This window comes from Microtus pennsylvanicus, chromosome 9 (genome assembly GCF_037038515.1).
Source record: "Microtus pennsylvanicus isolate mMicPen1 chromosome 9, mMicPen1.hap1, whole genome shotgun sequence".
NCBI lineage: Eukaryota > Metazoa > Chordata > Mammalia > Rodentia > Cricetidae > Microtus > Microtus pennsylvanicus.
In genome coordinates, this window is record NC_134587.1 from 61866529 (window position 1) to 61890979 (window position 24451).

The 24451-nt window shown below is 47.1% G+C and overlaps 1 protein-coding gene across 3 annotated transcripts in view; it reads left to right on the forward strand.

The window, feature by feature from the left end:
- Dlgap2 (DLG associated protein 2) overlaps positions 1 to 24451 on the forward strand; it is a 688019-nt gene that overhangs the window by 541132 nt on the left and 122436 nt on the right. For all 3 annotated transcript variants that reach the window (XM_075986263.1, XM_075986265.1, XM_075986266.1), the window contains one exon: positions 19304 to 19369. In XM_075986263.1, coding sequence (XP_075842378.1) covers positions 19304 to 19369 — 66 coding nt within the window. The remainder of the gene's footprint in view (positions 1 to 19303; positions 19370 to 24451) is intronic.

Below are 24451 nucleotides of genomic sequence, written 5' to 3' on the forward strand. Positions count from 1 at the left end.
AGTGGCATCAGAGTTCTCCCAAGTCACCTCTCTGTGGTAGTGACAAACAGCCTTCCTCTAGCATCTACTCGGAGGGCTGCAGATCGGAAGGAAGCAGCTAACTGACATTTAGTTCATCATGGTTAAGCATACTGGCTAGCGTGGGTTCACAGGCTCAGAGCCTATGTGAAATTAGACTATCTGGCGCTGGAATAATTTTAGAGGTGGGAAAGAATAAATACTATCAAACCAAAATCTCACCCGAGCCTGTGGAGTAAACCTGGGTCGTGTCCAGCTTGTTGGGGTCCCCAGTCAGTCCTCACTAGCTGGGCAGATGGGAAGACAAGCATGGCGATCAGGGTTCCAGGAGTCACTTCCACTGTTGCTTCCGGGAGAGAACCCTAAGGTAAATTTTAGGCCCCACCCACGTGATTTCTCTTATGCTCATCTTTGCTATAGTCGGCATGATTTAACCCGTCAGTTAAAATCACAGACTCTGTCTGCATGTGATTCTGAGTGGATAGTAACTTTGCTAGCATGGTAATGGTATTTGCAAACTAGAGTCTTTCAGACCGACAGGGTCTCAGGCCCAGTTGTAGGTGAAACCCCCAAGTGTTGTTCTGCAGAATGGTACAAACTTGCAGTTGTGGCCTCAGGCATCTTTGGAAAGAAGTTTTGCTCACTGGGCCTGAGATGCCGTTCACTGGATCCCCTCTCAACTCTGAACCCCAGCCCTTCAGTTTTGCATTTGTATCATGAGAGCCGTTCTGCCCTCTCTTCTTGTGACTGTCATTTTCAGGCCAAGACTAGGTGCTGCCTGCACATCCCTGTCCTTCCTTCCTGAGGACTGTACCCAGGCTGATGTCAGTGTGCACCGGGAAGTGTAAGGGCCTGCCAAATTCCCATTCAATGTGGTATGGAGGAATGGCATATTTGCCTAGAAGTCCAGAAGATTTCTGTCAGCTTCCCCAGCTCATTACATCCATTGCTCTAATCCCTGGCTCTTTTCTCCTCAATGCTCACCACTCTTCTTCCTCGGGGCCATTGTTCCTGTGTTTGTCTCTCCATGATGTAGATCATAGCTGAGTTAGCCTTCGTAGACAAAGCCTATGTCATTTTGCCTGGTCATTTAGGAGGACTTCATCAAGACAGGGCTGATATCTTCACTTAATCTTTAATGACAGTTGTTCAGGATGTGGTGAGTGGAAGGAGCGTACAGGTCAGGGTAGAAGTATGATAGGAGACGGGCTATAGTTCAGTAGAAGGAAGGATGGGTATGGACCAGGGATGAACAGGTCCTGGCATGGCATGTGCGTTTTTATTCATATGTAAGTTGTAGAAAAAAAATCTCTGGAAAGACGTTATTGCATTAGATCATCTAAATGGAACCAAAGGAACCAGCCCAGACAGGCTCGATAGGACACAAAAGCCAAATAGTAGCACAAAGGAACTGAATTGAAGAAAATGAGCAATGTTCCGACCACAGAGCTGAAAGGATCCAAGAGGATTTTCTCAGCGACCTTTAAAGGAAAGAGACCACAGGTCTCAGAGCCAATCAACTTCAAGATGAAATCCATTCCAAAACCAATGGGGCTTCCCAAACCAATTCCAGCATCAGGCCATGCAGAGACAGACATGGAGCGTCAGAAATGGCAGCAGGTGGCCGAGGATGGGCTTCTCCTGAGTGGTGAAAATGGCCTCTGTGTGAAGGGTTTGTCCTGAAAAAGCCAGCAGGTTGATTACACGGGGCTGGAATACACTGACTGCTAATGAGCTGTCCGTGGATACATGAAAGCTGGGCCCTCCCTCAAGGCAGATGGACGGTACCTGCTTGACAGAGGAGCTAACTCCAAGAAAAGAAAAGTCTGTACTGCCTTTTCTGTTGGCGTGTGAAACAGTTGGCAGTGGAATTTTGTTTCAGTTTGATGTGTTGCCAGATTCTGTCTCCCATATCATTCCTGTTGTTGAGCCTTGGCTAGCCGAGTGACAGAGAAAACAGTTGATTTCCAGGCAGCCAGCCTTCTCCCTGGATCTCATCAGTGGCTTCCCGTGGTCCTCGCTAGCTGTTAATTTTTTGGTATCTGCACTTTGCAATAAAGTAATATGAATAGCAAGCAGGATTTTAGTATGGAAACCTTTCTTCGGATAGAAGTTTTGGACGCTTTAATCATTTACCCCAGTAAGATTTATTGTAAAGTATCTCAGTTGCTAATCTAAATTGAGCTACACTAGCATGACTTTAATTTCCTTAAGAGCCTTGTTCCTGTTCTAACTGTTTTTACATATATTAATGTTCGTGAGCACTCTATAAGATAGGTACAGTGATCCCACCAGGCTCTGATGAGTGTGGGGGGCTGATCTCATCAGTTGACGGTGGAGACTGCACCCCTTAACCTTGGGGTCTCCTTTGATGACACAGAAGCTCTCATGTAGCTTTTCTTCCCCTATCTCTTCAAAACTGAATTTGCCCAAGTTTCCCTGAAAGTTGGAGAGAGTGGATGATGGGGTGTCTGGGGCCTGACATGTTTCTTCTTTGTTGCACAGGATCATGGTTTTTACATAGCAGCAGCTGTGCAAAGAATATCAGGGCATGCATACATACATTCTGCATTCAAACAACAATTTAAAACTGAGAAAAAATTCAAGGAAATAGGTAAAAAAAAAAGTTAATTTTACCAATCCATTAAATCATTTATAAATAATTTGTCAAGCAGAGTTCACATTAACAAGATAGCAAGATGACAAGATAAAGCATATGAGGGAAAGGTGCATCTCAAAGTCACCAGAGGAAGTTTTATGATCTGCTTGCATGCTGACATTGAACAAATGAGACCGGCCACCGACCAATGCTACAGCCTTGTGTGGAAGTGGGGAAGCTGCTTCTGATCTGACCCAGTAAAAGGGGCTTTTCTGAAGAGACGTTGGGGGGAGCGTAAGCAATAGGTGATGTTCTGTCGGACACTATTTTCAAAGGTACTTCATTTCCAGATGGTGCATGAAGCAATGTCTAACTCACTGGGTGCCCTGGAAACACTGTTGCTGGGCTCCACAGGGCTGACCTTGTCAGTGACTCATGCAGATCGTGCCTTCTTGGACCACAGACACCTGGACATGGAAGGATTTCACTGTGTCCCCAGGATCACTTTCTTCACCAGTGTCTCCCAACTTGTACACTAATGAGTACGCCCCTGTCCTCATAACTCTACCAGTGCGGTCTTTCCCCCAGTGCCCCTCACCAGAGTGGCTCATTTGGCTCCAGATAGATCATCAATGACAGACCAAAGAAAGGATTCTACCCCTTTAACTTAGTAAATGACCGAGGTTATTGGGTTCACTTACTCAAAGGTAATCTGTATCACCCCAACCCCACAGTAGCATGCTCTGACTCACAAAGGTTGCATGTCTGGAGTTCCTTGTACAAGTTTCAGGCAGATCACAGAGTAACATCTCCACCTCAACTGTTACTACTGATATAACTCTGGAAAGGGATGCTGTGTGTCCTGTAACTTTCAGGATATTCCTGTGCCTTGTGAGTTTTGTTTACTCCATGGGCCTTCCATCTTTGTTATGGTGAGCATTCCTCTCCCTTCCTGTAGGAAGTCATGTTTCAATAAGGAAATACACACTGTCTCTGGTGTGTCTTGTCACACTCTGTGACCTGCCAAGACAGCTGCTTTATGAGATCCTTGAAGAAAATGTTCTCTGTTAGCCTAAAGCCCCCTGAGCTGCTGAATCTGGGCTGGATGGAGATCCAGGACTTTGCAGGGGGTCATCAGGCCAAAGCTGAAACAATGTTTTCCTAGAGCTTTTGTGGGAATGGCAGCAGCCAAGATCCCAGTAGGCACATATGCTCTCCCAGATGGGGAGCTCCCAGCTCCTGTGCAGAAATGAGTGTGCCTGGCATTGTGCTCCGCTTGGCGCTGCAGGCTGAGCCACTGGGAAGAAGCTCAGAGAACAGAGAGGACAGGACTTCAGTTTGGGAATCCTTGAAAAAAATGGTCTTTGTGTGCTGGCCAATAGGTGAGTGTAACATGGCTATATCAGCACTCCCTGGAAAGGGACCCAGGGCTGATTGGAGCAGCAGATAAGAAAGGAAGCAGAGCAGTGGTCCCCAAATGAACTGTGGCAGTAACTGGAGCTGGTGGAGGAAAAGGGCTCTGGGTCGAGAGCGCTGTGCCAAGCATCTGGGAGACCAGGACCATGTGAACATCAGTGAACCAGACCAGCCACAGGAATGACCTACCATAGGCTCATGGCAGTGTTACCCCTTTGTGAATGCCCGAGCCCCATGCAGTAGTCTTCACGATCCCAGAATTCAGCAGTTATAGTCTTAAAAAGAAAGCTGGCCAAAGCTAATTCACGACAAACATTAAAAATGGGGTCCATGGGTCCTCCTTGTAGAAGACACTCCATAAGGAAAAGGAAACTTGGAAACCTAGGGGATGGTGTTGCCAGGTAGTCACAAGGTTCTTCTATGGAGCCATAATCCAAGGGTCATGCTGGGAGCATCTACTCGGGGGATGCAGGACATCCATACAGAACTCAGGAGGTGTGCTTTAGGGTCTGGAACCACCAGGGTGAGCCTGGTTGAAATGAGAGTTGTGGCTGGACCAGGACTTCAGGCCAAAATGGCCAGATTACCCGATGCTTATCAACTCTTGTGGAAGATCGGTGAAGAGTTCAGTCAGCCTGAATCTCCTGGAACATTCACGGAGATGGTGACGGGTCTTCTCGTGACTTCTGTGTGCTCATCTCCCTGAGTCCCTGAGTTCCACCTCTTTCCTAAAGAAACAAGTCAGATTTGTTCTCCTGTCTGCTCACTGTACATCCCTGTCTACTTCATTGTTGCCCTCTCTGCTGCTCCGCTGGAGCAACGTGTGGTGACCGTGGCTGTAGCATCGGATGTCATCTGACATCTTCATGAGAATGGAGACGCTGAGGGTGAAAAATCAAGCATGAACGCCGGGCCTCAGCGTGGCCTGTTTCACAGAGCTGTAGAGAATCGTGTGGACGTTTAGGGAAGCACGCCTTGACAGGAAGGCTCAGCAACGAGCTCGGATTCTAAGATGCCTTTCATGTGCTGCCCTGCCGTTTGGCTGTGAAATTATTTCTGCATTCTTTCTTCTCATCTTGCCAGGTAATTATAAGCTTTTAGTCTAATTTAGATGAGGTTGATTAGCCAGGCCTGTTCTCGCTATAAACGAAGTTAATGAATTGCAGATTTTTTTTTATATAGTTTTTCCACCTTAGAGGCAGGGCAGGACGTATCATTATTGAAATGCGGGAAATGTTTTTAAGAACTGTCATGCATATTCAGCGTTCATGGAAAACCGCTTTAGTGATGTAGCTGCGAGTGCCATGTATGAACAAGAAGGAGAAACGGCACGTGGTCGTGCGATTTCTTTCACCACGTATATTCTCATGCTGGGGATAGCCAGGAAACTGTATCTGCAGGTTAGGATAGCGCAGTGTGGCAACCACACACGCTCCTTCCTCAGAACTCTTGATCTGGATGCAGCTAGCTGACGGACAGCAGCAGTCTGGAACATGGAGTTGCTTCATGACTGGAGGGCAGGGGGAAGCCTTCTTAGGACACAGGCATCACAGAAAGTCAGTCGTGCAGCGAGCCTCGTCCCCATCCGCAGGCCACCTACCTGCACGTCTGCTCAGGCTTCCCAAAGGCAAGGACATTCTGTGTCTGTGAGCTTTCGCTTTGGAAGGGGCTTTATAAGTGATCGGCACCTCGCAGACCTTGTTTGGAGTCAAGTCTATTAAATGCCAGTTTCTTTGCCAAGGTCCCTTCTGTGCTTCCCTCCACTCAAAACCTCTGACAGGAGTAATACGGTTCAGCTTTACACATAAGGGGCAAGTGAAGCGGAAGTCTCTTGAAAACTGCTTCAACATGAATTTGAGCAAGCCAGGCTGGCCGGTGCGGCAGATGGGAGCTGTGCTGGGCATGGGAATGCTCAGTTAGGACGCAGCAGTAGTGGGGCCAGGAAGGCTCTGGGGGAAGGGCAAGGCCGCAGCTCCAGAGAGGCAGGTTCTCTCTTACTTAGCACCGTCGCCCATGCTGGTTATAAAGTGTGCTGATTTCAGGTAGTTCCAGAAGGTTGCTGTAGTAAAGAGGAGAGAATTGCTGCCTGCTCTGCACGTTGGAGACCATGGTGCTGGGCACCTGATTTCCTCGAGAGCAATCCAGGGTCATCTGAGGTGCTCAGTGACCCCTGAGTCATCAGGGAGCAGAGATGGACACATAACTGAGTTCTCTCTCAGGGCTCTGAGCAACAACATCTAGGAGGCTCGTGCCAAGTGGACCTGCCAGGGATTGTCACTGGCAAAATCATGAGATGCCAAAAGGACAGAGATTGCCGGGGAAGTCGACCATGTGGACACCACTGTGAATGTCACAAGGTGACATTAAATATGTGCGTGTCTACAGCTGCCAAGCTCTGGGGCACCTGCTGTGCAGCTGGGTCCTGCCTCTGTGTGGTCTTTGCTGTTCCCTGCCTTGGTGTAGCCTTCAAGCATAGCCAAGAAGGAGGAGGCTGAAACAAACCAGGACCAGCAAAACACCCCAGCATGGAGCACTTATTTTTTTTTGTGGGGGAGGGTGAGTTACATTTAGGTCAAGAACTATAAAATTTGTTAAGCCGAATCGATCCAGAAACCAAGGACTTTAAAATAATGAATTGCAGCCTTGTTGCTACTGTGCCACCTCGTATTTATTTGGCTTCCTGCACTAAAACCCAACGTGTGATGTATTTAGAAAAAGAAGAATAATGGCTTGGGCATGATTTGTCAATGAGTAATAGGGAACCAGTTTCGTCTGTCACTTTTTAACAAATGTTATTCGTTTTATTAATATCCAATGTGAAATAGGTGAATAACAGAGAGGCCTGGGGATATAGATCAAAATTCAGGTTTTTAGCTCAGTAATACCGAAAGTGGCCATTTGCAAAGATTCAGGGCATGAATCAACCACAAATCATATTTCTGAGGTTGGCTTCTTTTAGAACCTAAGAGTGAACCAACAGTATTTTAGCAAGGAAATAGTTTAATCCAGAGATTTAATATAATGACTCCTGTATGTAATTTAATGAATTTGTTCAATTCTTTGTATTTAACGGAATATAGGCCTTAGCCAGAGTTGCTAACTATGACAGGTTATAGTTAAAGCTGCAATCACCATTGAGGTCATCCCGTATGCCAGGTGGCAGGATGGTCTGTTTGGGGCAGAATCGCCTGTGTGGGTGCCATTGTGCAGGATCAGAACCCTCATAACAGCATCTCCCGGGTGTGCCTGCACATGCCACAGCCCAGTTCATACGTGTTTCGTGCATACCAAGAGTTAAACACTGGGAACCAACTGTCCGTGGAGGTGGCTAGAGCCACTGCAGCCCCACCGGGTGAGCCCTCTCCACTTCCATTACTAGGACACACTGGAGTCCATGAAATAAGAAGTGGGGGGGCCATTCCTGCTTCTATTACACGATATCTTTAAGTTGGACTTTCAGAGGGATAGAGAGGTGGCTTAGCAGTTAAGAGCACTTTGCTCTTGAGAGACCAAACTCAGTTCCCAGGACCCTCATCATTAGACAGCCCACCGATGCCAGTAATACCAGCTCCAAGGGATTCATGGGTTCATGCTGTATGGGTTCCTGCAAATATGTGGTGATGTGCACATACACACACACGCACGCATGCATGCACACATGCACACACACACACACACACACTATATGGAATGCTAGTACCTACTAAGAGTACTTCACATGAGGCCAGGGGTCTCAGTTCCAACAGTGGCTCCATACCAGGCCCCTGGCGGTCTTGGGATTTCTTCCAACAAATCCACTGATAGGAAACCTCAGAGGAAGCACCAGCTAAGGCCATGAGGAATCTGCTCTATCAGGGGTCTGTACACTATTTCCACTGCACGACTCATGCAACCTCACCTCACTGAGCAGGGAGATAGGGCCACCACACGAATCACCTCGGAACTCATGTCTGTGAGGGCTTAGTGGAACCCACTGGCCCGTGAGTGTCAAGGAGCTTAACATCTTAGAGCCACGCCAGTGCTGGGGAGAAGAATGATTTAAAGAATAAAGAGAAAATGACTTCAGATCCTGGAGTGCTCTGAAGGTGACGGTACTCCTCTTTTATCCAGATCACAACCCGTGTGACCAGGGCAGCCGCACTAGCACAGCAGCCAAGTGAGCAGCTCATACCTATGCAACACAGAGGGAATCGTGCGGACCTGGAGCTCAGGTTCTCCTCTTCCATATGCAGATCTGTCTGCCACAGGGATGTGGGTTAATTACACACCACCTCTCATTTGCAATGGGTTATCTTAATAGCATTTTATTTTGATATTCAGTTGTGAACTCTTTTCTCTGAGGTTCCGTTAGCCGTGGTCCGCAGGCGCAGCTAGGGCATGAGGGTGATGGGTCAACTCTTGTACCCGGACAACTGGAACAAGAAGGCAGCATGGAGGTCTTGGGTTTAGGGAGGGTCAGTGAGAATGTTACCCTGCCGCTAACGTGACATATTCCTCCACATACTCTTGGGAAAATGCCGCGCACCGCGCCCCCGTCTGCTGCGCTCTATGAGCTAGAATCCAGTTTACGAGCTTCGGGCAAGGGGCTGGAGGTTGAGGAAACACAAGCAGAGACAGACCAACACAGGGACCTCCAATCACTGGTACAAAGCCCTTTTTAATAGCACCATGGAGGCTTAAATACCCTGCAGTCAATGGCCAACAGGTGAAAATCCCATCCTCTGACCCTCTAGGCAAAGCACAGCTTTTAGTAACTTCAATTAGAAGGCTCTAGCAGGGAAGAGCAGCTGAAGGCCAGGACTCAATTGGGCCAAGAGGAAAACACGAGGTAAAGCCTTCCAGACCAAGGCAGGGACCTGGCTGCAGTAACCTCTGCTGCTTGTCCGCTCTAAGGAACCCAAGAGCCCCTGTCACTTACAGCGCCTGTGTCCCTCTCATATGACATTGGTAGTGAGCATTTGGAACGTGTCTTTTATGAGCTGCCTGCATACGTGTTGCCCAGTATCAGCAAGTTGGAGGTCACAGAAAAACAGGGTATCACTGTCCCAGAGCAGAAACCTGATCCCAGCAATTACTGAGGTCTTGATATAATGTCATGATCTTCAAGAACATTAGAAGCCTGGCGGGCAAGCGAGTGAGCAGCCTCTGCTCAGTCTCAGTTCCACCGCTGCATTCCTGAGGGAAGAAGGCAGTAATGTTGATCTCCATTAGAAGAGAAGGACCATGCACGTCTTCACCTCCGGCCATTTTCCTGCCAGACCATCAAACCCCAATAACAAAGATTCCATGCATTTCCACAGTGTTGTCTGTACTTATAAAATGTTTATAGGCTTGTTAAGGAAACTGCAAAGAGTTACAAGGGGAAAGTCAAATGTAGCTGTAATTCCTCCAATCAGACAGAATCTCCATAAGTGTCAGGAATAGCCTCTGGTCTTCTTTTCACAGTGAAACCAGGTCATCAAGAACGGTTTCCATGTAGCTGTCCACACTCGCACTGTGCTGGGAGTTTCTACGTCACTTGGCACTCCTTAGCATCCCGTGCTAAACCATGCGGTCATTTGTTTAGCCATTCTGCCTTAATTGGACCTTTGAAAAATCTAGACCTGACATTATTTTGTAAGAATAAAAATAAAGAAAGAAAGAAACATCCCAAATTACCATAAAGTCTTGCCCAAAATTCAGAGAGAGAGAGAATTTGGGTAGAGCCGCATGTTCTGTGTAAAGATACCCACATGGGACTTACGTCACTCATGCCTGTGGAAGACACAATATAGTATCGGGCATCCTCAAGGGGAAATTAAGACAAGTATGTTATGGATAACATAGAAAGCTCCGCTAGTGAATCCCTGGGTTCAATTCCCAACTCTATTAACCAGGCTTGGTGATCCCTGATGAGCATCAGAATTTCAAAGTTATGCTCGGCTACAGAGTGGGTTTGAAGTGTGCCTGGACTACATGAGATCTTTTTAGGAAAGAAAGAGCATATCTCTAGTCTTTCAAATGAAGAATTTATGAATTCAATCATGTTCAAATATTAACATTGCTGTGTTTCCAGTCAAAAGCCTGAGATTTTTCTTCTCAGAAAGCATGCCAGGGGCTGGAGAGCTAGCTCAGCTGTTGAAGGTTATGACTCACAACCAAAACCATGTTATGTAATTGTCTTAGTCAGGGTTTCTACTGCTGTGAAGAGACACCATGAGACCATGACTCACACAAAGGAAAACATTTAATTGGAGCTGGCTTACAGTTTCAGAGGTTCAGTCCATTATTATCATGGTGAGACATGGTTATGTGCTGGCAGACGTGGTGCTGGAGAAGGAACTGAGGATCTACATCTTGATCTGCAGGCAGCAGAAGGAGCTTGTGTTTCACACTGGGTATAGCTTGAACATAGGAGACCTCAAAGCCCACCCCCACAGTGGCACCCTTCCTCCAACAAAGCCACACCTCCTAATAGTGACACTATCTATAGGGTCCATTTTCTTTCAAACCACCACATTCCACTTCCTGGCCCCCAAAGACTTGTAGCCATATCATAATGCAGAAATGCATCCAGTCCTTCTTCAAAAGTCCCCATAGTCTACAATGTCTCAAACTTATTTAAAAATCTAACGTTTGAAGTCTCTTTTGAGATTCATGCAGTCTCTTAGCTGCAATCCCCTGCAAAATCGAAATTAAAAAGCAGATCACAGCCTTCTAACATATAATGGCGTAGAATATACATCACCCTTCCAAAATGTAGGGAAGGGAGCATAGTGAGGAAATACTGGACCTAAGCAAAGACCAAACCCAGCCAGGCAAACTCCAAACTCTGCATCTCCCATGTCTGGTGTCAAAATGCTCTTCAGATCTCCAAACTTCTTCTTTCAGGTTTGTTGACTGTAACACATGTCTTTCTCTTAGACTGGTTCTACTCCTAGTTAGCAATTCTGCTCAGCAGGTATCCCACAGCTCTGGCATCTCCAACATCTTGGAGTCTCCAAGGCAATCCAAGCTTCAGCTTCACAGCTTCATGCCATAGGCTCCCTGGGCCTCCATTCAGGGACATCTGTGGCATGTGCCTGGCCTTACTGCTTTCCTAATGGAGGAAGGTTCCATAACACCTTTCTTCTATTCTTGACTCTAAAGCCAGAACCACCAAGTTCTGCTGTTTGCTGAGACTGGAACACGGCCCCCTCATTCAATTATACCTTCACCAGCTTTCTGTGTCCTAAGCTTGGCTGTCCTGAAACTCGCTCCGTAGACCAGGCTGGCCTCAAACTCAGAGATCTTCCAGCCTCTGCCTTCCAGCGCTGGGATTAAAGCTGTGTACCACCATGCCTGGCTCTGAGCTTTTCTTTAATTCCTCTTCACAAATTGGAAATTTAGCTGGGTGGGATCTTGCCCTGAGGTCACCACTCCCTTTATTCCATTTCTTACTCTGTTTATCTCTGTGAACACAGGACCTAGCTCCATTCCTCTTCCTGGTGTCCCTTTTGCCCTCAGTCTCCACATTTTGTAACTTTCCACGCTCAGCTTGCACCTTTTCATTATAGACCTTCATAAATATGACCACTCGTAGCCACACAACAGAGTCTATACGAGGTTGTTTGGAGATTTCCTCTGCCAATGGAATTAATGCAAATCTCTTCACTTAAGCCTCGGGAAGGCTCTTCAGACAATGGTGAAAGACAGCCACATTCTTCACCAAAATATTACAAGAACACTCTCTTGGCAACATACTAAAATGCTTCCCCTCTGGAAGTTTTTTTTTCTTTTTCTTTTTTTTTTTTTATTGAGAAAAGGAGAAAAAAAACCAAGTTTCCACCTCCTCCCAGCCTCCCATTTCCCTCCCCCTCCTCCCACCCTTCCTCCCCTCCCCCCACTCCTTTCCCCCTCCCTCTCCAGTCCAAAGAGCAGTCAGGGTTTTCTGCCCTGTAGTAAGTCCTAGGTCCTCCCCCCTCCGTCCATATCTAGGAAGGTGAACATCCAAACTGGCTAGGCTTGAGCCAGCCTTCCACTTAGCACCGCTGTCTGCCATGCTCCTATGAGTGTGGCCAGTTAAGTCCCACTGAAAGCATTCAACTGCTTTTCTAATCCAAACTCCCAGAGCCCAAATTCCTCCTAACAAAAGCATGGACAGGTTTATCCCAGCAACATCCCAGTCCCTGGTTCCCAACTTCTGTCTTAGTCGCTGTACTATTGCTGTGAAGAGACACCATTACCATGGTAACTCTTACAAAAGAAAACATTTCATTGGGGCTGGTTTACAGTTTCAAATGTTTAGTCCATTGTCATCATAGTGGGAAGCATGGTGGCATGCAGGCAGGCATGGTGCTGGAGAAGGAGCTGAGGGTTCTACATCTTGATCTGCAAGCAGAAGGAGTCTGTGTTCCACAGTGGGCATAGCTTGAGCATAGGAGACCTCAAAGCCTGCCTCCACCGTGGCACCCTTCCTCCAACCAGGCCGTACCTACTCCAACCAAGCCACACCGTCGTAATAGCGTCACACCCTATGGGGCCATTTTCTTTCAAACCACACAGTAATAAAGAAATTGAGCGTGCGGTGCCCTTTCTGCATAAGTGGTACAGAGAGGGTCTGGACGGGACTAGAGAGTCGGGACTTCCATCAAGCTTGAGGCTACTGCTACAGTATGCTCAGAACAGGGGTAGTCTAGAGAAAGTGAAGCCTCCCTGGAGATGGCCAGTGGCTCAGCCCTGAACACATCTCAGGTTCTCCTAGGTGGCCATTAAAGGAATTTCCCACACCTTCCTCCATTCAAACAGGAATAGCAGGCAGGATTCAGCCTGTGATGGTGATAGACTCCCAGTTAGATTCAATTGATACTATATGGGATATTCATACTTATTCTGAAGCTCATCCCTGATTCCCTGAAATGGGGCGTACTTGAGGTCTTGTCCACTGTCCGGTAACCTTCCTAGACTTTATCCTGGCTAGGTTTATGTTCGCTTGACACAAGTTAGAGTAATTTTGTAAGAGGGAACTTTGATTGAGACAGTGTTCCCACCAGATTGGCCATGGGCAGAGCTATGGCACATTTTCTTGATGAATGATTGATACGGGAGAGCCTAGCTCACTTAGGTAGTGCCACCCCTGGGCTAATCGCCCTGGGTTCTCTAAGAAAGCAAGCTGAGCAAGCCGTGAGAAGCAAGCCAGTAAGCAGTATGGCTTCTGCTTCAGTTCCTGCCACCAGCATCCAGCCCTGTGGGCAATTCTTGCCATGACTTCTCTTCACGATGGACTGTGACCAACACGTATAAGCTGAAATAAGCCCTTCCTTCCTCAGGTTGCTTTTAATCATAGTGCTTTATCCCAGAAATAGAAGCCCTAGCTAAGGCAGACCTGCCGTCGTGACTGGTGTTCCGTCCACTCCTCACTCAGACAAGGAGCAAGTTCAATTTCAGTACCCTCACCCTGAGCCGCGGGACTATCAGATAGATAGCATCACCCAGAGCAGCGGTGACTCCATTTGAACAGCTGTACTTCCCAAGTGTGTGACATGACTTTCACTCTGACTGTGAGCTGGTGTTTGCTACGCAAACGTGATAGGCGTGTCTTCAGAGCCTCTTTGATATAAAACCCTATTAAATACTGAGGTTGTACAAAGAACTTAACACTTGATGTATTTGAAACTTGGATTTAAAACATGTTATATAAAATATAATTAATGTCACTTTTCAAGTGAATAGTGTTCAAGTTTAACTGAAGACACATAATCTTTCTTCAAGCTTTCAGACATTTAAATAACAAAGTCTGCCTTTTTAATTTCAGCATGTCCCCCCGCCCCCCGCCGCCCTCTGTCTCATGTCCAGAGAAATTCAAAACTAACTGTGTTGCTTTTATTTGGAGCTTTTTTTTAAAGCCTGTTTGAAGGCACAGTCATGTCAGACCACCTGAACTACACCCACCCACCCTCAAATCTGGGGACCAAGACCAGAGACAACACTAACATGTGTGGGTTGTGATGCTAGCGTTCAACTGTCCGTGCTGAATGCCACCTGCTGTGAGCGAGAGCCTCTCGTGTCCTCTCCAGCCAAGTGAGTGGCCTCATCAGGGCCTTTGAGTTTTCTTCTTTGCCTGATTCAAGTGACATTGAACTACTGGTAAAGATTCTGCAGGCTTCAGGGCAGCTTCTGCTGAGACTCAATCTTCAGTCCAAAATAGAATGATGAGCCCTCTGCGTTGTCAAGAAAAATTAAAATAAAATAAAAAAGCCCCGGTTCTCACGGAGGCAGAGGCTGGCTGCAGACGGGCGGTGCAGCTGTGGCTGAAACGCGAGAGGAAGCCAGCATTAAGACTCATCAGTGTCATTGTCCTGGCTGCACAGAGATGAAGCCTCCATTTAAGCGGCCTCCAAATGCTATCATTAGTAAATTGGCCAAAATGTAGACTTGGGTGTGCTGTCTTCAGGGGAAACTTTTGAGAAAACACAGAGAAATCTAGAAAGTAAAGTTTATGGAACAAGGTGGAGGAATCAGCAAACTGAGCTTGAATGGCTCCATGCAAGCTCTCTAATGGCCGTGGCCCATGTGGCTCCTCCAGAGGGTGACACCACTATGGGGGGGGGGTGTGCTTACCGGACCTGTCTTCAGGACCACACACTGCATCCTGGCAAGAGTTTCATAAGCAAGGACATAGGCAGGCATGCCAGGACATAGTTACAGTTCCCCAATCGGTAAGGTCACTTTCTCTAGTAGAGAGCTCCCCTACACTGCATAGAAGAGGTCTAAAATGAACACGTCTGTGTGACATAACCAAGGACAGTGCCATAGGAGTGGCTCAAAGAGGCACGTCACACATGTTTGTATGCGTGGTTCACCGGTAGACTTCTGACCTCAACCTGACCCTCCTCTCTCATCTCCACCTTAAAAGGATTCACCAGAAAAGCCAGAACAATGTCCTCATCAGGCAGACAATGTATTAGATTGAGAGGTGTGGTAGGCTGTACCAATGAGGCCTCAAGGTGCTGAGCAAACCAAGGCTACAGTAGAGCTGTAGGGATCAAAAGCTACCATTACTATGCAAAGGTGCATCTCCTCCCTGCCATCTTAGAACCATAAAGAGGCCCAGACACAAAGGAGTGGACAGTTGACAGGACCGTCCCACAGAAAAGGTGGGGCGATACAACCGAATAGGGTACAGGGCCCACCCAGCCTTGAGTGATGTGGGTCAGGTTTTAACACTTCAATTTAGTAGCAGAAGTTCCGAATCTTAGTACCAGTGTGAAAGAAGATAGAGTGGTGTGGGACAATGGCCTGTATTCTGTCAATTATATTTTAAATAAATACTGATTGGCCAGTAGCCAGGCAGGAAGTACAGGCAGGACAACCAGACAGGAAGTAGAGGCGGGTCAAGGAAAACAGGAGAATTTTGGGAAGGATAAAGCCCATTCCTCTGCAGTCCTAGCCCTGACCACCACCGTCATCCTCCTAGAGACATCTGGACACAGGAGCCATGTTTTTGACACAGGTGAAATCTTATCTCCCTGCGATCTGGATGCAGAAGCTGCACTGTCTCCCTGAGAATCTGACCCTTTCTTTGAAGGATCTCCTGACCCACCTGCCACCTGTCTGATTCCAATGATTCCTCTTGTGGCTTCTGCCATTTCTTGAGTAATTTGTGTTACTCAGTCATCAGAGTCTCCACGGACTCTCCAGAAGCTGCCACACTGGCCTTCGCAACAACACCATGGGACTCAGCTGATGACAGAGAAGGCAGAGTATGGAAGCAAGGACATCCATGACTGTGCACCCGCAGAGGGTGTACTAAACCTCCCTGCCTTGCATCTTCTTCACTGTGCGTCTTCTTCCCTGGAAACTTTGCTGACATGGCTTTGTGTTCCAGCGGTTGGAGGACCCTGCTGGAGAATGTGCCACCTTCCTCCACCTTCGAAGGAGTGTGAGTGGCTCGAATTTGCTAGACACCTCATCCCTTGAAAAATAAAAGCAAGCATGGTACGTTCCTGCGGTGCTAGATGGAGCCTGCGTTGTGTTAGATGTGCTCTTAAATCATCTCTGAGCTGTGTGAGCACCTCTAGAACTCGGTGAAACAGGAGAGTTTTTCCAAGTGGCTTCAGAGAAGTGAGAAAATGTGCCCATGTCTTGTGTTCAAAGGGCAGAGGAAATAGGTAACATATTCAGAGAGTGGGGAAGGCAAAGCTGTGCCACCAGTGTGAGGATGGCATCCCCACTCTGTTGTTAGCTGACTGCTCTGGAAACACCTAGTCCGCAGTTCCCTCCTGCTCCGGTGTCTGGGAGAAGCCCTGGTCACAGAGTCGGAGGGCTGAACCTCAAAGAGGAACTGTGACACAGAGCTCTAAGAAGGCCCATTTCCCATGCAGAAGAGACTCCAAAAGTCTCCTGTTGTGCTCTTCCGAGCACAGCCGGCATTGAGTTCCAGTGTGAAAGAAAAATAAGTCACAAAGTAAACTTAGCTAGAAAACGTGAGAGAACAATGTGAAAAGAGAAAACTCAAGGAGCCAGGACAGCGAAGAGTCGCCAGGGAGGACCGACGCTCATTAGGTTGCATTCACGTGGATAAGGTAGTGGTTTTCAGAACCGTCAGATGATTGTGCTTTCCTATTTTTGCTAAGGATGTGATGGGAAATTGAGCATGGTGTCAGATATAGGCACTATTAATTTTATAGCACTGATTAATCCCATGCACAGTCTTACAGTTCTCTCTGTCCAAGATCTATTGACCTTGAACGTGGTAAGATAAAGAGGCTGGGGCAAGGAGGCTTGCAATCACTCAGATTCAGGATGCCTGAGAGCCTGGCTAATGGTACCATTGTTCTGCCCCCGTCACAGCTTGTTTCCTAGATTGCACGGCTCACCTTTTGTGTTAAAGTTGGAGTGAAGTGATTTTCTTTAATAAGTGTGTGTGTGGGGAGAGAGAGAGAGAGAGAGAGAGAGAGAGAGAGAGAACAAGCTCCTGATCAGTTTTCACTCTTTTAGCCCATAAAGGGACATATATGGGCTCCCTAATAAAATCAGAGTGGTCATTTAACTTGACAGTCCTTTGCATCTTTTGGGGTTCAGTCATTCACCCACCCTTCACCCATCGGTGCCCACTGTACAGACCCTGTAACTGTGGGGAGAGGAAGGACAGGGACCCTCATCTCAGCTGTGGCCTTCCAATGACCAGGGCATTCCCCTGCACACCTCCAGACTTGAGTAGGGATACGGTAGAAATAAAGCTTGGCCTGAATCTAAAGCCTTGTTAGACATAGAAGGACCATCATATCTACATCAAAACATACTTGGTCAGCCATGAGGGGACACGAGACACGAAGACCTTCCGTATGTTCACCTTCCGCCCATGTCCTTAGTTAGCATCATCTGAGCAACAAGGGTCAAGGTAAATTATACAGTCACTTCTGTGCCTAAAATTCAGGGTTGACCATAGACCTCACCTGCCCACCCTTCTTGGGGCATTCTGTTCTCAGAGTAAACACTGGCTTTCCTCCTTCAGGGCTGTAAGCCGTGACCCCAACATGATGGTGTGATCGGCATGCAGCCTCGTTATCCTTCCTGTCCACCCTCTGCGGTTTTCTTGGCATGGTTGTTATCTAAGCCGTCAACAAGGTAACAAGGTAACGTTAGCGCACATGAAAATCTCTGTTCAATCTCTTCATTTGCATGTGTATGTGAGTTTCAAATGAGGGAATGTGTGAGATCTGAGTCTTTGGGTCTGTTGCAGAGTTCCTTCTGGCTTTGAGAAAGCACTATGGAGCAGCTGTCTCGAAGGAGACTGTACTTGGTTAAAACTGGCTATGGTACTGGGTCTGGGTTCCTAGGTCTTAGGGTGGTCTCGGAACCCACCCACCATATCCCTTGGAGGCATGGCTATCTGCTAGCACGAAAACACGGCAATGTGTGTAGAATGCACTGTTGGCCAGGCAGAACGGCTACAAAGCGGCTATAAGCCATTTTAATGAGACACTGAACCTGAACCAAATGGGTGGTGATTGTGGACCTGTATTTTCTCAGTGTCAAGAGGCCATGAAATGAATTTGACTTCATCTCTATGTGAGGACACTCTAGCTTGTTCCTCTGCATCTTCCATGACAAACCTGGCTCTTTCTTCCCCACGTTTCCTGTTGGCTAGCAGGTGGCAATGCGCTGGCTCTGGGGTGGTGATAGTGGAGTGTGTAGATCCAATTATGATACACTTGTATGGATCCTGTTCACGCTATAATCTGATCGGTGATATTCAACGCCAGAGAACGTGCGTATCCAGATTCACAACCTCCCTGCCAATGTCAAAGTCCTCCATGAATGCACAAACACTGGAGTCTAAACATGCAATTCTGTTTTTAAATGTATGCCAGGATGGTGACATGATGGTAGATACTTCTGTATGTTACAGGATGCCGTAATGTTGATACACAGCCCATGTGTATAGAGGCAATATGTGTGTGATGTGGTACAGGATACCCTCTGTCTGAGCTGTATCTCCTTGTTCAGATGAGTACTGTACGCTGCCGATCACAGGACAGCCAGGTACTGAAATCAGCGCATATGGGTGCATGACAGCTCCTGAAACAAGACCCTGGAATGCTGTGCAGACATGGAGGTGGGGTCCAGACACCTAGTCCAGCTCCCTGGGGACACACTGGATAAGAACACATGTCCATTCACCTTCCCTCCCAGTGTCCCCATATATGCAGGGCAGAGTTGAAATGACACTGGTGTCATGACCGTGTTATAATCCATGTGAACATAGCAGTGTCTTGGCTGCACCAACTAGAAAAGGCAACTAAAAGTGAGTGTGGGGACCTGGGATGGCCTCTCACCAGAGGGGAAATTGATGTCCCAGCAAACCCACCCAGAGTGAACTCACAGGAAACATTGCAGCAGCCACTGCAGTCTTTAAGCATGGAAGATTGGCATGCGTACGACCGCGATCGCTAGAGTAGGGGCTTCTCTTGGAGGATGACTCAGACATCTCAACAGCCTATCCCAATGCTAACAAGATCAAATAAACCCCAGAGTTATACAGGGAAGTTGTGGTGTATTTGCAGAATCTGTCTGTGCAGGGACCTCAAGGAGGAAAGGGGCACACGTGGGATCTTGGGGCTGTTACAGAAAGGGACGGCTTGCTCTGAGGTTGTCAATACAAAACACTGAGCTCTGAGCACTGATATTAGAAGAAACAGAGAAGTGTCTCCGTGTGTGAGCCACACAGGCTGTCAAGTGTCTCAGGTATGGGAATGATCACAATGTCAATGGGACAATAGTAAGCATGTCTTCACTTGTGTCTTGCAGAGGAAGAAGGAGGAGACTTGGTCCAGCCGGGCCTCAGCTTCCCGGGACCAGCGGAAGAGGACATAGGTAAAGTAAAGCCACTGGCAGGGGTTGGGAGGTTGCAATGACTGCTCAGAGTCTCACTCACTTTGCCACACCCCATCACTGGGAAACTCACGTTAAACTTGTGAAACGCATCTGGCCTGAGAGATGGTACCAGTGAGAAGCAAGAAGCCGTGTTGATGGTTTTATGATAGTAAGCAACTTGTGAATCCCTCATGAGAAAAGGCTTTCCTGAACCCTCATGTTGGTATGTTAAAGACAAAAAAATGCACAGGCTGCATGCAAAAGGAACCAAAAAAAAAAAGGAAAGAAAGAAAAGAAAAGAAAAAACCTCCACTGACTCTAGGCTGGAACCTGCCCCTGTTTGTCCTAAGGAAGCCAACAGTTCCACTCTTCACTGGAAGGAGTGGATGCCCTTGGGCCAGCATGACACAGGCGGAGGCAGATGCTGCTTCATCGGGTCCTTTCTCTCTGGGAGGACAAGAGTAACTGTTGCCCCCTCCTCCCCAAGTGCTCAGCCCAGTCTCCTATGAGAATAGCATCTCCTCCATATTCCAGAACAGTTTGCTTTTTAACTTAAACTCATCAAGCGGGGGGTCTAAGTCTGCAACAGCATGGGCACTCACAGTGGTAGGGGTCTCTAGAGCCTGCCAGAAGAGCATCACATACGGTCTTTCTCACTGAGACCAGGCATGGCAATTGTGGCAGCCAGTCCCACTTTTCCCGGTGACAGCCAGAACAGTAGGAATTTTCCCCCAAGGGCCAGTTTTCCAGGCAGCAGGAGCTTGTGACTTAGTGCATTGGCCTCCAGGGACAGGTATGGAGGCAGAACATCAAGAACCCAACCTTAGTACATGAACTAGGGTGTGGATCTCAGGAAAGCCAGGAGCCAGTGCTTGCCTTAGCTGAGAAGAGTTAGCCTATCCCAGAATCACAGAGAGCAATGCTGAGGCTTGAGCTGGGTGGTTATCGCATAGAGAAGGTTGCACAGGTTGGGTTGGGTTAGGAAGCACTTCATGATGCTAGAAATGGAACAGGATTGACCACTCCCATTAATTCCTCTTGTTGTTGTAGAGTTTAGGGCATGATACACTCACAGTATGCAACTGCCACCCCTGTGTGTCTATGAAGCTTACCACTTGTCCCAAACGGAAACTGTGTCCCCATTCAACAACCCCAAGACCCACCATCCTATTTTCTGTTGCTATGGATTTGCCTGTGCTTGAGAACTTTAATGTGTGGAATCATACTGTTTGTCTTTAAGAGACTGGCCTGTTTCACTCAGCATAATGTCTTCAAGATTATTCTGTGTTGTAACATGTGACAGGATTTCATATTTGGAGCCAAATAGTATCCATCCCCCAGCGCCTGGACTATCTTGTGCTCCTCAGCTCCTTTGTCAAAGACCATTTCATTGTCTCACCATATGCAGATGTCTCCTCCCCTCCATTTCCATCTCTCTAGTAACATTGTAACACATGATAAACCAAAGTTCACTGCTGTCAGCCCCATGCTGTTCAGGGATATTTTGCCACTGGTCATTATGAGTGTGGTTCTGGACATTTTAGGAACAAAGAAGCAGGGGGTTGTGGTGATTTCTGATTTCCAGGTTCTCCCAGAGATCCTGTTTGAAGGGCACAGGTCACCGGTTTAGGAAGTGGCTCTCTGGGGGTCTGAAGTGGGGGTGGGGGTGGGTCTGTGCCTGTGCAGCACTGTTAGGCTCCGAGGAGAAGTGGTTGTTCAGGGAGCCCTCTCTGAAGCACAGGACCCCAGCCCCACCTTCAGTCCCCCCGTGTGTTTGTTAGGGTTCTTGTCAACTTGGCAGAAGTTAGAGTTCTTTGGAAGAAGAACCTCAAATGGGGAAAATGTGTGTGGGCAACTCTGCAGGGCATCTTGATTACTGACTGATGTGAAAGGGCCCAGCTCACTGTAGCAAGTGTGGTCCTTGGGCTGCTGGTCCCAGGTCGTATAGCATAGCAGTCTGAGCAGGCCATTGTCATGAAGCCAGTAAACAGAATTCCTCTGTGGCTTCTTCGGCTCTTGCCTCTGGGTTCCTGCTTTAGTTCCTGTCCTGGCAACCTTCTATGATGGACTGTGTTGTGGAAGTGTGAGCCAAATAAATCCTTTCGTCCCCAAGTTGCTTTTGGTCATGGCGTTCTGTCAAAATAATAGAAATCTAACTATGGCAGAAATCGGTGCTACACTCATGGGATATTTCTGTGACAGACCTGACCATGTTTTGGAGAGGATTTGTGGAAGGACTTTGGTACTTTGGGCTAGAAAAGATACTGAGTGTTCAAAGCTTGCTTTACTTTGTGGTTTTATTGCTGTGAAGAGACACCATGACCATGGCAACTCTTATAAAGAAAACATTTAATTGAGCATGAATCACTTATAGTTCAGTCTGTTATCATCATGGCAGGGAGCATGTCAGCATGCGGACATGGCGCTGGAGCTGAGAGTGCTACATCTTGCAGGCAACAGGAAGTCAGCTGACTGTCACCCTGAGGGAAGCTTGAGAAAAAGAAGCCTCAAAGCCTACCTTCACAGTGACACACTTCCTCCTAATAGTGCCATTCCTTTTGGGGGCCACTTTCTTTCAATCCACCTCAGAACTTAATGGGTTATTCTTGGGACGTAGAATATAATGCAGACGTAGTGCAGACAATGGAGGCCTGGCTTATGAAGTTTCGGAGAGAAGTTGGAGTGGCCTTCCACGCTCTATTGTGGCTGTTAAAATATTTTGGATTAAGAATCTGTGGTTCTGTTCAGCTGGGGCTGCAGAATTGGCTGTGATTAACAAGAGTCCACAATCGTTAAGGTGAAACCTTTGTTTTCTCTGGGACTGTTGATACTGGTCAAGAAGGCCTAAGCTGTGATCAAGAAGAAAATACCAGAGGTGAACTCTTTTGGAAAGTGTTTCACTAAAGTCATCACACAAAAGCTATGGTCCAAAAGTGATGTAGGAGTGCAAGCCAAACCATCGCCTCCACAGGTCACTTTGGTCATGGTGTTCCGTCATGGCAATAGGAGCCTAAACAAGGTACCATGACTGTGGAACCTTAAACTGGCGTCCTGCTCCATCTGATGGGCAATGCCTGGGCCCTGTTATCCCCAGAGATTCCCTAATTGCCTTTTCTGATGAAGGAAGCCCTGCTTTTGTTCTCACTGCGCTTGTTATTTTCCTCGCTTTCCTAAATTAGTGTTGAAAATTTAAAAATTACATACATTGCAACATATGGTGTGATTATCAACATGCAGTAGAGTTGGATAATGGTTAAATCAAGACCATTAACCTTTCACCTCACATACTTGAATGTTTTCTGTGTGAGATGAAGTAATCTTGTAGCAGCTTCCTAGTATTCAGAGTCTCTAGTTACAGTCAAGAGGGTGAGCGCGCCCCCACCAGCATCTCCCTACTCTCTACCTCACCCCCAGTGCCACATCTGCCTTCACTTCTCCAGGATCAACTTTTAAAGGCGACGCGTCTGTGTGGAGCCGTGGGGTGTTTGCCATTCTGTGCCCAGTGTAGTTCATTTTACATGATGTCCTCTGGGCTCCTCTATGTCATCACTGGAGGCAGAACTGCTGTCCTTTTTGAGGTTGAATAATATTCCTCTGTGGGTGCATATATTTTATTGGTTCTCTCTTCTATTGCTGGGTACTAGATTGCTTCTCTCTCTTGGCTATTGTGACCAGTGTTATAGGGCACACTGAGGTGTTGTGTTGGTATCGTTTAGAGATACCAACTTTATCTCCTTTGGAGAAGCACCCAGGAGTGTTATGCTGGGTCACCCATCCCACGTGATGATAATATGTACCCAGGGTACTTGGGGGACCTGCCACGAGATGCTTCCAAGTGTGAAAATGGCAATCAACTGAAAAAAAAAAACAAATTTTCTTCTGTTTTATGTTAGTAATGGGTGTTTTCTGAAACTCTTGTCTCTTCCATTTGAGAGCATCTGAACTCTCTGATGCTTCTGTGTGACATATAATCCTGGGATGCAGAGCTGCAGGGTCCAATAAGATACGGGTTTTCACAGCAATTACTTCCAGTATGGGCAACTGGTCTTGATGGGACCCATTGATAATGACCACAATAAAGGAGGAAACTGGCTTTTCTCTAAAAAAAAAAAAAAATCTATCTCCAAAGAAGAAATTCTGATGGTTGATCTGCCCTATCAGCTTCACTGGTTCCAAAATCACTGAGGCATCACATGTCTGGGCTTGTCAATATCCAGAGACACCTGTGAGTGAGGAGGAAGACTCTCTTTCTGGCTGTGTCTGCACTATCACACCAGGATCCCAGGCTGAATAAAAAGGAAGAAAGGAAAGAGAAAGTGACCTGTGCAGAAGCATCCATCTCTCTGCTCCAACTGAGGATTCAGTGTGACCAGCTCTACCTTACACTCTTGCTACAAGGACATCCCCATCATGATGACTATGCCTTCAACTATGAGCCAAAATCCATCCATCCATCTATGCATCCATCCATCCTTCCTTCCTTTCTTCATCCCTTCCTTTCCTTCTTCCTCCCTCCATCCCTTCCTCCCTTCCTTTCCTTTCTTCTTCCTTCCTTCTGTTGCTTTTGGTGGGCACTTTTTCATAACAATGAGATAGTTAACTAATGTACCCTCAGGTATTAAACTGCTCTCCCAGTAACTCTTGTGAGATTTAGCTTATTTCATAAGATGTTATAGTTGGTCGTCCACACTTGTGGAATCAACCACCCAGAGCTGGAGAGTGTCTGAGAAGCATTTCACCTGTGATGAACACATGTAGTCTCCTTTCTTGTCATGTCCCCCAAAACAATATACATAGCAACCCTTTGCTCGGTGTTTCCATTGTATGTCCTGCTTGGAGCTTGAATATTCTTGCTGGGTTTTCTCAGTGCTCCTGATGCCACCTCCAATAATACAGAAGGCTAACTTCTTCATTTTCTGGGATGTTGTGTTGAACTGCAAAGGGCTAGGTTTGTAGGTTATTTGCAGAAGCTGTCTCCAGAGAATGCCCCCCCCATGTGTGATACAGGATACAATATTGTAATATGCCATAGAAAAGGAGTGAGAAGCTAAGTTGGGTAAATCAAGGGAACTTATTTTCATT